General features: G+C 32.8%; 2 protein-coding genes across 2 annotated transcripts; both read right to left on the reverse strand.

Annotated features, from left to right (window-relative positions):
* MLO4 (Seven transmembrane MLO family protein) lies at positions 1-4,404 on the reverse strand. The gene is made up of 15 exons (XM_079020426.1): positions 3,921-4,404; positions 3,784-3,841; positions 3,357-3,580; positions 3,157-3,273; positions 2,955-3,015; positions 2,529-2,620; positions 2,335-2,409; positions 1,845-1,930; positions 1,697-1,746; positions 1,578-1,618; positions 1,320-1,493; positions 1,180-1,215; positions 1,002-1,069; positions 635-695; positions 1-552 (listed from the first exon to the last, which is right to left on the reverse strand). Exons 1-15 carry the CDS (start codon positions 4,047-4,049, stop codon positions 160-162), a joined length of 1,665 nt encoding a protein of 554 aa, XP_078876552.1. The 5' UTR covers positions 4,050-4,404; the 3' UTR covers positions 1-159.
* Positions 4,405-10,851: 6,447 nt separating this feature from the next.
* On the reverse strand, positions 10,852-13,362 carry LOC145073522 (uncharacterized protein At4g06598-like). Its single transcript, XM_079020071.1, has 5 exons — positions 13,158-13,362; positions 11,999-12,676; positions 11,845-11,920; positions 11,636-11,762; positions 10,852-11,382 (listed from the first exon to the last, which is right to left on the reverse strand). The coding sequence occupies exons 2-5, from the start codon at positions 12,658-12,660 to the stop codon at positions 11,171-11,173; spliced, it is 1,077 nt and encodes a 358-aa protein (XP_078876197.1). The 5' UTR covers positions 12,661-12,676; positions 13,158-13,362; the 3' UTR covers positions 10,852-11,170.
* Between the last annotated feature and the right edge of the window lie 3,398 nt (positions 13,363-16,760).

Genomic DNA, 16,760 nt, shown 5'->3' on the forward strand with positions numbered 1-16,760 from the left:
TTTGTGGTTATGAAGTAAATATTGTTTATTAGTAATGATAACAACATTTAAAGGAAATATTTCACCTCTAAAGTATGAAATATTGGATATAATGTCAACTCGAGTTAGGGTTTATGCCAACACCAATGTCTTAAATATCCAATTGAAGAACTTAAACTTTCATGTCCTACGAAGCAAATCTTGAAGAGTTTCAACTTCAACTTCAACTTCATGCTCTTCAATGCCCTGATTTGGCGGTGCATGTCTAATCGTATCAGACAAATATTCAGACATCCTGAACGAAAGTTCTTGCTCCGGTGGGTGGTTGGCATCGCCGGAGCTCCGGTTATCCTCCATCTGAGTAAGTGTTCCGGTGGATGATGACTGAGATAAAGTCCCTGAAGCCACTGTAATTACTTCATCACCTTCATCAATGGTTGACCCAAGTGAACATGTTGACCTTGTAGCAACTGAGTGAAGTGTTTTTGATCTTTCTTTTACTCTTTTACACCAACTGTGAAGTGATTCGCGAACACTTTCTGCTATTAATGCTTTCTTACACTTTGAACCCATCTGAAAGAAAAATCAAAATGAGGGAACAATGTAACAAAAAACTTAAAATTTCTTGATGATTTTATCATTTTATAATATGAACCTGTGTAACAATGACATTCAAAGGCACTGTGCTATAGCTACACCAAAACTGGACAAGAACCCTGTAATCATGACAATGTAACCAGAAAAATAAAGATGTGATTAGAAATAATTATAACATTTTACATTTTGAACCTTTATTATGTTTTTCTTATTAAAACATTATGCTATGAGAAATCTACTCAATTATAGCAGTGAAAATTGCTTTGTATCTGGATGACATTGCTATAATTGGGAAGATTTCTCAAAGTACAATGTTGTAATAAGAAGAAACAAAAGTCTGATGCTATAATAAACAAAAGTGGTGAAAGATGAAAAATTTTGTCATTTTTAGGACATGATCTTCAAATTTGTAAAGAGAAACATACCCACAAGTCAGCCTAATAACTATCATCGTGTGATTCTTCATGAAACATGATCTTTGTTTGAATCCCCACTGCAAAAGGTGATTGTTTTATAGAACAACTCACGAGCAATCTTATTTATTTTTTAGGAAAAAACGATAAAATTTCATTAAATGTTGATGCATGAAGAGGGTTTACTTACCACAGACCAGATGAATGTTGCCATCTCAAATGCATTCTGCATTTGGGCAATGTAAAAATTCAGAATCATGGAAACATGATGAGGGGGAGGAGGGTATTAATGTCTTTTGGAAACATGTGAAGAAGTAATAAAAAATTCACCTGAAAGGAGATAAATTGTATCAAACGTAACAATATTTCTGGTTTACCAAACCAAAAAAGCTCATCACTTGGCTTCACTTGAGCTACTCTTGCAGATGGGCCCCTTGTCTCCACTATTTCAAGAGCTAATAAGGAGACAACATGTTGAAGTTTTGTCCCCACCAACAACACAAGCTTTCAACCAAAAAAACATTAAAAAAAAAACATTAAGTATTACAAGATTTGTTAGTCAATTGAAAAGAAAACACATAGACTTACAATGGCAGGGACAAAAGAAAGCCAGAAGTAAATATTAAGACCTACAATACCCCAAAATCAATCAAAAACAGGTTGGAAATTATGTAAAATTTACTTTCAAATGTGAATAAAAAGTTTACCATGAATGTTGATGAAGATGCATAGTATGGCATAAGCCCAAAGTGGCCAACTGAAAAATGATAATGGATAACGAACATTATTTATAACTCAAGAATGTGAGATAACTATGGTTTATATAAGTTTTAAGAACGAAAAGGAAATTTATACCTAATTCCCACAATTTCATAAAATTCATCTTCCATGCTTCGTACCATGTAGTTGTGGAAATTATAAGAAAGTGGCAATTTGTGAGTCTGAATACACAACACAGAAAGATAGTAAGATGTATCTTTTTGACTTATGGGCTCAATGCAAGAAATAGAAACATAAGGTTCATTTGTTTGTTTATCATAGCATTCTTCTTTCATTTCTTATTATTACCTCATTGTACATTGAATTTCTTTCTACTTATTAAGGCATTATACTTCGAAAAATCTACACAATTATAGAATTTTACTTTGTATTTGGATGATGTTGCTATAACTTGGTAGATTTTTCAAAGTATAATGTTGTTACGAGGATGAAATGAAATTAAAATGATATAATAAACAAATCAATGAAATTACATTCCTGTTTCTTGCATTTAACTTGTGACTTAATGCAGAAAGAATGACTTAATGGAAATAAGAAAGAAACAGAGCCAAAGTCAAATACCCACGGTGATGAAACCCAACCGCAAAGCCGCATAATCCGACTTTTGCATTGGACTTTTGAATTGTCTTAGAAAGCATAACTGTAATAACAAACAACAACACATAAAAACACTTAGTGATTCAATTTGAAAAGAAAAATTCATCTAATTGCATGATCTTGAAATTGAAACGTGTCACAAATGTGTTGGATAATCCATACCATCCAAATAAGAATCCGGCTCTTGCTCCATGGATGTGTTGCATGATGTTTAATGAAAGTGACTTGGCGCCTCATCACCTTTATCTTCCTCACTATAAACACACCAAAACAAATAAGCAAACAAAGTGTTGTACCCATTAAGTCTTTTTTTTCTTAGAATAGAAATAAACCGTCTCAACGAGACTAAATGACCATTTTATCCTTATTACATTCCAAAAATCAAATTTCACAATATTCATGTATAGTTGTCCAATTTAAGTATTATAATCCTTAAGCCTATTAAGTCAGAAAGAAACAACCTCTCAATACATATGGATTTTTTTAGAGAGAACAACTAAAAATAGAATGTTAGAGAAATGAAATTTTCCCCATTAAGTCCTAACTTTTCTAAATATTATTTATCAAGCATGAACTGTAGAAGAAAACCTTGCAAGTTTTCGGCTGCCAATAGGCTTGCTTGATATTCCCATTTCCTCCAGCTGTATATCTGCATATAAAACATGCCCATGAACAACTTCTATGGGGCTATTTTTGATGATGAGGATGAGGAGGGCATTTATGTCTTTTACACAGACAAAACACCGATCTCAGTCCAATGCATGCCAAATGCAGTAGATAGATAATATACCCTAATCATGGCCAAACCAACAGACACACAACTATATAAAACATGAGTGATCCCAAGAACAAACAAGAATCGGTGAAGTTGCTCAAGACCTTCATAAGAAACAAACGGTTCTCTCCCCTACAAAATAAAAATCAAAATATGTTCACTAACTTTACCTTCATAAATCATAACAATGAGGAAATGAGGCACAGTTTTTTTACCTCACCACACTGATGAAAATGAGTATTAAGCCCTTCTGGAGGTGTATCAGACTCGTTTGAAAAGGAAGTGAATCTTGAGAAAATTACAATTTTATCCATCTCAAAATCTTCTTTGGAGCAAAGGAAGAATTTACTACTAAAGAGTGAGGAATCCACACAAATCTGTGAAATCACCCTTGCCCATTGCCCCAATAACAAAGATATGAGTCCAAGAAGCATAAGTTCTGTATCAAAATTAAAGATTTTTATACAAGATTATTCAAGCATCATCAGACATATCTTAAATGCAATATTTTTTGCTTTTTCAATCCAAAGATGATCCCCCAAAACATGATTTGCTCAACCCAAGATGAAATCACATTAATATACATAACAAATAAACACAAATTGAACTTGAAATTATAAAACGTAACTATTTATGACTAACCTTCTTTGATCTTTTCTAAAGAAGCTAACAGCGCCTTTCTCCTTGTCTTCTGCAACCACTGCATACCACGAATCTCACAAATCATTCAAATTTTCAACAGAAAATCTAAACTAAAAATGGAAAAACTCAAAAATTACCCTCCCAAATCTGTAAATCGATCTTTGAACCAACAAGCAAGCAAAAACCATGAACGTAATAGTTGTAGCAACAGCCCATGTTGGTGTTTCAGCTAAAGATCTCCCATGCCTGATAAGTTCTTCCTCCATTTTCACTTTCTTGCATCAAAAAGAAACTTTTCCCCTCACTCTCTCAAGAAAGACGATAACTTTCAGAGTATTTTCAAGTGGGGTTTCTCTCGAAATGCTGCGCATTTCGCGGTTTAACGTGGGTGTTATTTAAATAATAAGAAACCGATCTTGGAATCTTTTGAAACAGAGGGAGAGTGATCTCTCTCTTTCTTTAGAACTTGCATTTGATGTACACAAATTATCGTAAAGTTTAGGCTGTATGTGTATGTGCGCATTGTGGGGTGTAATTTGTTGGGTTTATTAATGGAGAAAAATACGTTTCGAACTCCAACTGCATTGGAAGTGATGAGCTCACATTTGCTCTTGTTCCTTCAAAACCTACCTGCCCACATGCCATTAAACTTGTATATCAAAAGAAAACAAACACAATTTAATGCGTAAGACTTAGAAATATAATTTTATTTTATTTATTATTTATTTTTGTATATATGATTACGTTCGAATTATATACAAATTTTATAATTTTGTTTTGTGGGTCTTCTCTGTCTTTCTCATGGAAGGTTACGTGCGAGAATCTTACGGTGGTTTGTGTTTTGAAGTGGATATGCATGTGCAGATCCACCCCCCTGGATTCTCTGCCCTGCCTTTTACAAGTAGTAGCACCCATTTGTGTTGTTTAATTTTATGAAAAGTAGGGAAAGCAAAAGTTTGCGTAAAAAAAAAGTTTTGACTCAGAGTATCACTGTTAAAACTCCTGAAAAGAAAGTTATTATTTAACTACTGATCACTTTAAATTTTAAAAAAGAAAAAACTTGTTTAACAAATAAATATCTGATCTTGACAAATTAGATTTTAAAGTCTGAACTTTTGGTCATTTTGACCGTTTCGCCCCCCTCTCTACCCGGATGCTCTGGTTCCTATCAACGTAGCATCCTACATGGCCTAAGTGGAGATAAAATAATTCGATTTAGCCGTTAAATTTTTTATCATGTTAAATTAGATCCCGAACTCTAAAAAAGTAATTTCTTTTAATAAAAGTAAACTTAGTTTTGTGGTTTTATTAGACTAAAGGGAGTGGGAGGCGTTTTGCCACTGCACTCGCTATCAGTTCGTTACTCCATCCCTTTGATTACGCTAAATGTCTCGTTAAGAAGTTGCCAAGAAGCAAGCGAGAGGAGAGAGATAAAGGGAAGAGCTGATTTTTTTTTTTTTTTTTTTTTTTTTTTTTTTTTGTGATTCACTTGGCTCTTGCTTTCACAGTTTCAAAGGTTAGAAAAAGGGGAAGCTAAGTAATGCAGTCTATATGTTCGACGAAATGCAGGGAAGGACAAGACACAAAAATCTGAATTTGACAGAAATGGACCTCCAATAATCCCAGACTTACACGTCACACCCCTATTTTAGTTCCTTTCACAAACCAATTTTCTGAAATTACCAAGAAGACCTTGCATTTAAATGTTATATTTATTTTCATGTAATTGATTTATATTATATTAATTGTTGGTGGTTTAAAAAAATAAAAATTGATTAATATTTGTACATAAAAAATATTTGTGTATTAAAATAAAATAATTTAGTTAAACTGGAAAAAAGAAAAAAAAAATAAAGTGTTAGGAGTGTTACCACTCCCTACTAAATGCTAAACGGGAAAAGATGAGGTGAAAGTCAAAAAACTGATGTGACAAGGTGCTAGGAGTGTTACCACTCCCTTTAGACTTTTATAGAGTATATTAAAGTTTTGGCTTTTGAGTTTGGTCGTATATGATTTTTTTTTAATTAAATTCAAATAATATCACTATTTCTCTCATTTTTTTATATTTTTCTTTTCTAAAAATATGATTTTTTTTTTGGAAAAGAACAAACCGTTATAAAAACTTCAATAAAAGACCATATATATATATATATATATATATATATATATATATATATATATATATAGAGAGAGAGAGAGAGAGAGAGAGAGAGAGAAAAGAAAAAGTTAGACGAAAATTATAAATATAAACATAATGATGATTTTATTCAATCTTAACTAATTTTTAGACTTTATATAAGGAAATGTTAAATATGGTTATACATGATAATCCAAATATAGGTTTTTAAATTCTTAAAAAGTGCATGTACTCACAACATTCAATTATATTTTTTCTTTAAAATTAAATTACATATTAAATTTTCTGTAACAACTAATTTTGACAACCATTTGTGATAGATTTATGATAAATAGATTTACATATAAATGATTATTTAATTTATTATTTTCGGTGTAAACTTAATGTCAACATGAATAAATATATAAAACGAAATTTAGAGTTCAATTTTTTACTGAAAATTAAAAAAAATTGAAAAAAAAACATAAAAAACTTAAAAGAGAGTTTAGTTTTCTTTTTACAAAAAATAAAGTTCACAATCTAATTTAGCATGATCAGAAGTTTAGTGGCTAAATCAAGTCGTTTTACCCCCACTTAGGCCACATAGGCAGGGAAATCGGCTACCCGGATGCATGAGGTTGGAATGGCCAAAACGAACAAAAGTTCATACTTTAGGATTTAATTTAACATGATTAGATGTTTAGTGGCTAAATCTAGTTAAAATCGAGAGTTTGATGGTCATTTGAATCAAAACAAAAATATTTTAATTTTATTTTTACATATTTACCAAATATGTAAAAGATTTAAATTGCTTGTCAAACGTCCCAAATCACTACTTAAGTTATTTTTAAAAGAAACATATATTATGTAAAGCACTTTTTTTTTTGTCAATTCTACTTCTTTTTTTACAGGTTGAAGGTGACGTGTTCATTTGTTTATATGGCGTTGGCGTGACAATAGTGGCATTGCCATATCTTAGAATGTTGTTTTGAGATAGATTTTTTTTTCAACGCTTCATTACTTTTACCATATTCCACATCATTCACCTTACATCTACATGCCACACCATTCATTTAGACCTTAGGTTGGCGGGTTTGATCATCACGACACCCCTCAGCCACCCTCTTCCACCTCAACACCATCTTCACACTACAACATGAGGGTGTGGTCATCTCAATAAGAGAAAATGGAGAAGGAGGAGAGAAGAAGAGATGAGAGAGAAAAAAGCAGTTATGGTCAGTTGTAAAGGGGTCATGATGCTCGACTTCACCTCAGCGTCATGGTTGAGAGGGACAGTGTTTACACCGTGATGGTGCTCTATCTTAGCATCACGCCATAGACGTGTCGCTTACACCCTGTAACCTTATGGCCATCTCACTGCTCCATTATCTATTAAAAGTTCAAAACCAACTAACTAGACCATCAACCACCAAGATATGATTCACAACCACCATTTAACACTCACATAATTTTATGAGTTATTTTTACTTAAGAGGTTTATTTATGTATAATTACATACAGTTAGTAATAATCACAAGCTTATGATGTAGCTTGACCAATTCCAAAGGCATGGCGATGAATATAATCAAGAACCCCACAAGATTTACAAGGTATGGCAATAGCCTTGTAATATGATGTTTCAAGAAATTGTGATGTTTTTTTAAACAAAATCCCATTAAAACTTTGATAAGTGTTGGAGGGATTAATATCTAAATTAAGTAACAACTAATTATATCACTTTAATTATTAACTTTATGAAAAAAAAATGAAAATGTAAGTTCACTGTTAAAGACACAAAAAAACAAATTGGACGACAGTGGCGAAACGAGATGGAATAAATATGTCCCTTGAAATGTGAATATCTTCTTTTGGCGTCTTTGTTTAAATCGACTTCCTTTCATAATGAACTTTGTCGAGAAGGCATTGATATTCCTATGATTCTTTGTCTTGAGTGTTCGTTGCAGTCAAAATATTTACTTCACTTGTTTGGTTAATGTGATTGTTGTGAGGACTTGGATTGCCCTATTTAGTAAGTTGGAGCTTTCTTTTACTACGCATTTGGGTGTTTTAGATGTTATGATTAGGCTGGACTCTACATATGCCCTTGGTTAAGAAGAATGCATTGATTGCTATTATGACATATTGGGTGCTTTGAGAGTTGGTTTTCTATTTTATTGTTGATTATTAGTTTATACCTTTGGTTTTGATGGGTATTATGCAAAACATGTAACCCTATGTGTGCATGCAACCTTATAAAGTTTGATCTGTCTTTTCTCTAATTGAACGTACAACTTGAACAACAAAATAGAAAAACCCTAGCTACTAGCATATATTCAAAATACACAAAATAAGGGTTAAAGTAATTATACCTTGATTGTATGTAGTAATAACAATCCAAATACTTGTGTTGATGAAGCCTTGAGAGCAAATGTCACAAATGTCACGCCTCTAGTGGTTCACACCCAACACTAGCAATAGAGAATGATTGAGAAGGAGGAGAGAGGCTTCAAATTTTTTGTTAGCTCTTCAAGAGAATAAGTGGCCAAAAATTAGAGGGTTTAGGTTGTTTATATAGTGCAATCAGGAAACCCTAGATAAACCCTAATTCAAGATATCCTTAAGTCGTGCAGTTATCCACCTTCATGTTTATCCACCAAAGACCATTCTAGAACTCCTTAATCTCCAAGAAATTGTCCATTCCTTCATGGAGGGTTATAGATTGCCTCTTGCTCAACTATTGAATAATTGCACTTCAGTCCCTACACTTGTAATTAATTATTTTAATCCTAAAATTAATTCAAATTAATTTCTGATTAAAAATTAACTAAATATTATTATTTCTAATTCATGTATTATTTTCATAATATATTAATAAATCATTATTTCAATTTGTTAATCAAATAATAAATCAACCTCTTTCTCCAAATCATCATGTTTGGTTGCTAGTCTTGAGGGTAACCCAAAAAAACTGTGTTACTATCAATTTAAGTATATACCGATTATAGTTATGAGCTTAGACACCTAGTTCAACAAGTTTACTAATAGGAACCAAAAGGTTAATGTTAGTTGGATTTTTTCGGCTTCAAATCCCCTTGAACACCTTGTAAATGTGTGCTAGCTCCTTGCTACTTTTTTGATTTTTAATATATAACCATTTAGTCGTTCAAAAAAAGAGGGAAACGTGAATTAGTTATGGGTTTTTTATGCCTAAGTTGACAAGAAAATAGCATCGGATGAAAAGAAAAAAAAATAGTAAAGTATGGAAAGAAAGAAGAAGATTTAGGCCGTGCTTGTTGAGAACGACACTTTTTTGTTTTCAGGTAGGTTTTGATAAACGATAAACCCTAATTAATGTATGGATAACTTATGTATGTTCATGAGAATGGTTGGGCATTAATTATACAACATTTTCGACAAAACCACATGGAAATTAGGAGGACTATGAATCCAATTGTTTTATTAAAGGGTTAATATCATAATATAACATCATAGGTGTCATGTTTTTAAACATTTGCTTCATTGTCTATTTTTAGTTTGTGACAAGTCATTGAACTTTAAACATTATCTAATAGATACACCGTGATATTTTCTTCCAAATATATCATGATTTATTTTCTCGATTTGACAGGTAAGACAGATGGTGTGGCATATATGATCCATCATCGTCCATATGGTTTTCTTTATTTTTCTAAAATGAAATAATATTATCTTATTTTATCGTTTATTTATATTTATAATATTATTAGTTAATATATCAATCTCTTGAATGAATTTCTTCATCACTTCTTATGAGATGTGACTTTCACATAACAAAAACACTCACATGTTCATCAATAGGAAGAACAACACTTTGTCTTCTCCTACACATATGATATGTCGGAACCAATAAATCAAAACTTCCATGGATACACTGAAGATTCCATGTTGGGTAAGGACAACGAAGTTTAGATGACGATCGTTGACGGTATGATATTAAGTTTTTTGTTTCTAGGTTTAGGTTTCTATTAGAGAGGTGTTTGAGATTGAGTTTGAAAAATGATTATTGACTTATTAGCTTTCCAAAAAAAAACAAAAAACTTACAAAATATGTTTGAAAGATAGAAAAATGTTTTTGAAAACAACTTTTTAACACCATCAAAAAGACTTTTTAAAAAGTCACTCCTGATTTTTGAAAAAAATGACTCATAACTTCTTCACGTAAAATAACTATAATATATATATATATATATATATATATATATATATATATATATATATACACACACACACCTGGGATCACTTGGACCATTTCCACTTTGTGTTGTCTTCTTGACCTTTGCTCTGAATGGTTGGTCGAACACGCAAAATGTGCAGAAGAGGAGGGTTCCTCAAATGCCCAACTCGATTTGGACTTAACTCTGCGTCCGCCGAGACCAACGGCAGAGGAAATAGAAAGGGAGCTTTCCTCTTTTCTTTCTTCCTTTGGAAATAGGAGTGACGTCAAGTGTACTCCAAAATACTAAAATATATATATATATATATATATATATATATATATATATATATATATATATATATATATATATATATATATATATATATATTCAAACACTTTTTTTTTTTTTTTAAAATGGTTTATCAACTTAGAGCATATTCCCACCACATATTCTAATCCAAACATATTTTTAGAAACTTGTTTTTATCACCAAATAAGCTAATAAATACTTTTATCAAAAAGTGCTTGTTGAGTTAAATAATCGATCCCAAACCCCACCTAGGTTTTGCCTCAAAAATCTCTATAAAATCTTTGTATAAATCTAGTGGAAACTCTATAAACAAACATTAAGCATCACCAACACCCAACATACCATTCAAACTCAAAGGTCGATAACATAATCAACAAAAAAACGAAAACATGGTTATTGTAACGAGTGATATGCATAATTTAGACCATTTCACATTTATGCAATGGATTTTTCCCATGAGAACAACCAACATCAACTTCATTGAGAAGATTATTAGTCTTATTACAAAGAGATTTCATGATTAAGTAAACAAGTCTATGATAACAACTATCCACCCAAATACCAAATGGGAAACTGAAACTTTTTATATCATTTCCCCCAAATTTCCACCTCCGGTGAGTTCTTAATCAGAAAAATTTAACGATTTCCAAAGAGAACATCTACCAGGCGCATGTAAGATTATGCTATTTTTTTTTTATCACAAACAAACACAAACCCCAAAAGCCAAATCAAGCCACTGAAATTAGAAAATAATTATTTTTATTTTTTAGATACGTGGCGGCTGTTGGTGGCTAGAAACAGGGTTGTTATGAACAGAAGTAGAGTCGGTATTTTTCAAAGAAAGGTTTGCAAATTGGGAATCAAGTCTTTCCCGACTAGCGGTTCTCCGGTGGTGGCTTTGTGGTGGTTGTGGTTGTTGTTGGTGGTGATACAAGGCCCGTAGTCTTCCGAGCTCTCTCTCCAAAACTTCATGCTCCACTAAAAAAATAAATCATTTTTAGTTTTCGTATATGGAAATTTTCAACATAAAAAGTTAAATAAGTTAATCTTGAGATGGAATGGAAAATGGAAATGGAATGAGTCATTACATTCCATGGTCATGATTTTATATCGTTAAATTTAACGATTTAAAAAGTTCATAATTGTAGTAATTTTACTCTTTAACAAGATAGTTGGTTACCCAAATTAGCAAAAATGAGATAAGTGGAAACTGATGCATATAGAAACTTACAACACTTAATAAGTTGCTCTTGAGCCAAATTCTCCAATCGTTGTTTCAGTGCCTTATTCTCCATGCTCAAAATAAGACTTTGCTGGTTTAAGAATTCCAGCTCAGCTGACACCTCAGATCCATCTGCCTGAAATCACACCATCACAAGAATTAAGAATCCTTCAAAAGTTTTTTCTTTTTTTTTCTCAAACCCTAATCTTTAATCTTACCTGTAAAGCCTGTACATTCCTTTCCAGCTCAGCAATATACTGAAGCTTCCTCACCCGTGATCTTTGAGCAAACTGCCTGCATCCAAAAGATGATAAATTTCCACAAACTTTATAAAAGTTTCAACAACATAAACAGATATAATCATATCCTTACTGTTTGGCACGTTTTGTATCAGTTTCTGAAGAATCTTTTCTTTCATGGTTTGCATCTTCAGATGAATCATGTGGGCCCGATTCACCTCCATCTTGTTTTTCCCTAATTGATGAAACAATCCCACGAATCTCATTTGAAGCACCCAATGATACCGATCTTTGAAGACCATTGTGTGGTGAAGGTGAATCCCATGCCCTTGACTTAGGATTCATATTCATCAAAGGATTATTTGGGACACTTCTAGCATCTTTATAAAAATCAAAATCGTGGGACCCCCATGAAGGAACAGAAGTTAAGTTTCTTATCTTGTGTTCATCTTTTACACCGTATTCTACATTAACAGAATTGGCTGCTTCCAGATATGTAAAAGAGTCACTTGATGAACGTCTATGGCCTCTTTGGACAGGTGTTTCTGGTTCATTAAGAAGCTCATCAAGCCAAGAAGGTTGTTCTTCAATCAGAAGGCTTTCAGATGAAGCACGTTGATGATGTGAATTGACATCTCTGTACTTTGGTATTCCTTTTGGTCCAATTGCAGGATTTGAGATGTAATCAGAATATGATGGAGGAGTGGTTGGAAATGGACATTTAGGGGGGAGTAAAGAGTGTCTTCCATTGTACACCATGTTTCTTGTTGTTGATGGACCTTTAGAGTTTGCCATATCCAAATCACAAACCCTGCAAAAGCATAAAACAAATGGAGTCTGGTTAATTTTCATAATTATTGTCTAATTCCAGACGATTTTGCTACTTCAAGATTTCAAATAGAAGAACAGTTATAACTATGGATAACCCTAATAAGCTATACCACCAGCTGAACATGAAACCAATAGTACAATCTGGAGCAGCTTCAAGATTTCAAACTTAGTCAAAGGCAAACACTCATACAATAATCAAAACCGGTGACAAGAATCTTTGTCACAACAAAACGACAATTCGAATCTATTTACAATCATAAGATTCATCCCCTTCGTGAAATCTTACCCCGAGGCTATGTATGGTCTTCTTCTCCGATAACCAAATTAAACTGTCTAAAAAGTCGAATTTCGATAACTAATCCATCGTTTATATTTTCTGAATAAACTGGGTGATCTCCGAGCTCGAACTAAGGAAGAAAGTAAGAAACAGGTATTTCGAGAGAAATTAAACTGAGTTTTACCTTTAATTTACGCAGTGAAGATCTTGAAATGCAATGTGATTTACATGGAAACAGAGATTGAGAAAGGAATCGAAGTGGTGGTCCTTCTCGCTGCTTCTAGTTTTCCATTTTTAGGGTTTTCTTCATCTTGGAAGATCACTTTTTGCCCCCCGTTTTTGCGTTGTGCTGTCTTTCGAATCTTTTCAATTGTCGTTGACGTGGCTTGGGTTGTTTATCGATGATTAAGTTCCTCACTTTTAATCTCGTGTGATTGTGGTTTGGTCATACATCGATTTTTAGATTTTTCTAAAAAGAAATTAAATATCTTCTACATTTGATTTTATGCAGCATCCTACATTTCTTTCTATACATTATACATCATCCTATAACATGATTCACATATATAAATACATTAAAATATTATTATTTTCGTTTGTAATCGAAGATGTTATCATCTAAGATAGATAGAAAGAAAATATAAAAAATATTTTATTTTTTTTGAAATTGTATTGTTTTACTTTTGTATTTTTGGTTTGTTGTTCAACTTCTATTTGGTTTGATCGATGTATAAACCGCAATAGGTATGGTGCACTTTTATATATTAGAGTCAGTGGCGGACCTTAGTGGTGTCCGGGGGGTTTCGAGCCACTGCTTCGATTCCGGCACATAGTATAAAATTTTTTTTTTTTAATGTTTTTTCTATTAGATCTACCGGCTTAAAATATGAATGTCATTACTAATTTAGATTTATTCGGAAATTTTTTTTAGTGATACCCTTACTAAAACGTTGTCCACCACTGATTAGAATAGTTTTTAAAATCGTGAAAACGTGGATTTTAGTTATATTTCTTAGGTATAAAATAAGTATAACACAAATATATAAAGCAACTTTGTAGCGAATTAGTGTCTAAAATGCTAGAAAACATTGAAACTATGACTACAACATAATTGAGATATACTTAAAGTAATATTTTTATGGTCAAAGCAAATGTAAAGCAATTTTGTAGGGAGTCAACTTAGGGTTAGAGGTGAATTCCCGCTTATTTATTGACTTCTTTTTAATCAAATAAAATTAAAAAATATATAGATAAGAAGATTAATATATTTTTATAAATATTAAATAGGTAATATATATTGTTTGTATTACTAAAAGATAATATGGTGTCAACACATTATGAAAAACCGCACTGCGCCACAAAATAACTTATTTTTACAAAATAAAAAACCCGCACCATCAAAAATCGGTACAATTTTAATTATATGGTTACAATTTTAATGTAAAAAATAACCATTTCAAATACTATTTGTTTGGTTTTTAAGTACCAGATCATTAGTTTGTGGATTTATGGACATCAAATCATATACTCGACTACACTAAAATAATAGAGAAAATTATCAAAATAGCCAAATTTCCTGATGACTTGTTTTCACTTGGGTGACTCGGCGAGTCTGGTCGCTTTTCCCCCCAAGACGTCTTTTGGAAATGGTTTTGGTTGAGTGGTAGGAACACTCAGCCTGCTAGGGGTTTGTTTTGGACCTGGAAATTATAGGACTCGGCGAGTGTATGAACAGACCTGGCGAGTCCAAGGCAATGTCCCAAACTCATGAAGACGGACTCGACGAGTTCATGGGGGAACTCGGCGAGTCAGAGGCTAGACTCATTCATTCGGATGAAGATGAACTCGGTGAGTTCAAAAACGAATTCAGCGAGTCGGTTGAAGATAGTCAAAAGGTGTTGTTGAAGATGAACTCGTCGAGCTCTTGCTAGACTCGATGAGTAAGGATGAGATTATGGTAGTAAGTGGACAAGGGGATTCAGCGAGTTGGTGGACTAACTCGGCGAGTCGAGTCAATCAGAGGTTGAATTTGACTAGGGTTTGACCTTGACTTTGACTTGGATTTGGGTTGACCCTTGTAAGGGTTATGAGTATGTAATAGTAATCAAGAAAGGTCGTTGTGTAGGGATTGAGGAGTGGAGACGAGTTGATTTCTGTGCCGAGGATTGTGTGTCTGTGCAGATACTACACGACATCGATGTGACTTACCTTCCAGTAAAAGTGGGTCTAAGACACCAAGCTCGGCCCACTAGTAGTTGATTATAGTTGAAATGATTGTCTTTGTGATAATTGTCTGGTTTACTACTACCTGATATGTTTATGTGCTAGCATGATTATGTTGTATGTGATAGTGGTAGTAGGAGGGGACTAGTCCCCAAGTTTGGTTGTTAGGATCGAAGGGTAAGTCAGGCACCCCAGATATGCCTGACAATATGTTTATGTTATGATAGTCCTCGAAGTTCGGTTGTTAGGACCAAAGGGTAAGTTAGCACCCCAGAACAGGTTGACATGGGTAGGTCGGCACCCCTAGAATTGCCCAACAGTATGTATGCTATGTGATTGTATGGTATGTGGTATGATGGCGGAACTCACTAAGCTTCGTGCTTACAGTTTTCAGTTTTGTTTCAGGTACCTCTTCAACGAAGGGGAAAGAGCCGGCGCGGTAGCTGCACATCACACGCACATCAAATTTCCATACTATGTGATTCATGGGATTGTACTCTACTTTTATTATTGTTCGATGATTTGATTTTGAGACATGTTCATGATGGTTTATGGATTGATATGATATCAACAATGTTTTCAGTAAACGATTTTATGAATTACTTAATTAAACACGAAAATTTTGGACTCAAAATTTGGGATGTTACAATGATTTTGAAATTTCTTCCTTCAAAGTCCTTAAAGTAAAAACAACAATCTTTCTCTTTTTTTTATCAGAAAGAGAGATATGCATTGACATGAGTGGTCTGGATGCAAAAAACATGATCCTTTAAGAGACTGCAAGTGAACTCCATGACTTACAAACTCCACTGAATGCAATAAAATTAACAACCCAATTGCGTCATAACTAAAGAAAGCACATAATGGTTAAGAATTGACCAAGTATTAAAACTTTTTTTGCTAGATGCATTATAATCACCATCATTATCATCATCATCATGACTCTGTTTTCTAATCATACTCCAGGTCTTCCCCGTTCCTATACTTGCAAAACAAAAACAAATATGTAAGACTTTGGTAGATGCAATATCTACATCAAATTCGAGGGTTATGAAAAAGAGACAAACATAAATGTATATGCATTATGCAGATGCTATCCTTCTTATATAATCATGTTTTACATTACAACATGTTGCAAGAAAAAGAGACAAGAAACAGAAGAACAAACATAAAGTTATTTACTATCTAGACTAGTTGTTTAGATGACCCAAAGTGGAAATCAACACTTCTAGAAAAGATTGAATTTTTTGGGTTATTTTCTAATTTTCTCATTTGATCATGCTCTTGTTTGTCTTGATATAATGTATGTATACTCTTGTGTATTTTCATATACATAAAAAAACAGCAGGGAGTTTTATTTAACATAATTTAACTAAAGTTTATGGCTTTTGCACAATAACTAACTTGTAGAAACCCTAGATTACAAACCCGCATTGTTTCAAACACCAAGATCATATAAGAAATCAAAATTGATTTCATGAAATTTAATTGACCAATTTTAAAGGTATTCAATCAATTTCTTTTACCATTTTTAAAGGTATTCAATCAATTACTTAAAAGAAAA

This window comes from Lactuca serriola, chromosome 9, assembly GCF_051521515.1.
Source record: "Lactuca serriola cultivar US96UC23 chromosome 9, Lser_US96UC23_V15, whole genome shotgun sequence".
Lineage (NCBI taxonomy): Eukaryota > Viridiplantae > Streptophyta > Magnoliopsida > Asterales > Asteraceae > Lactuca > Lactuca serriola.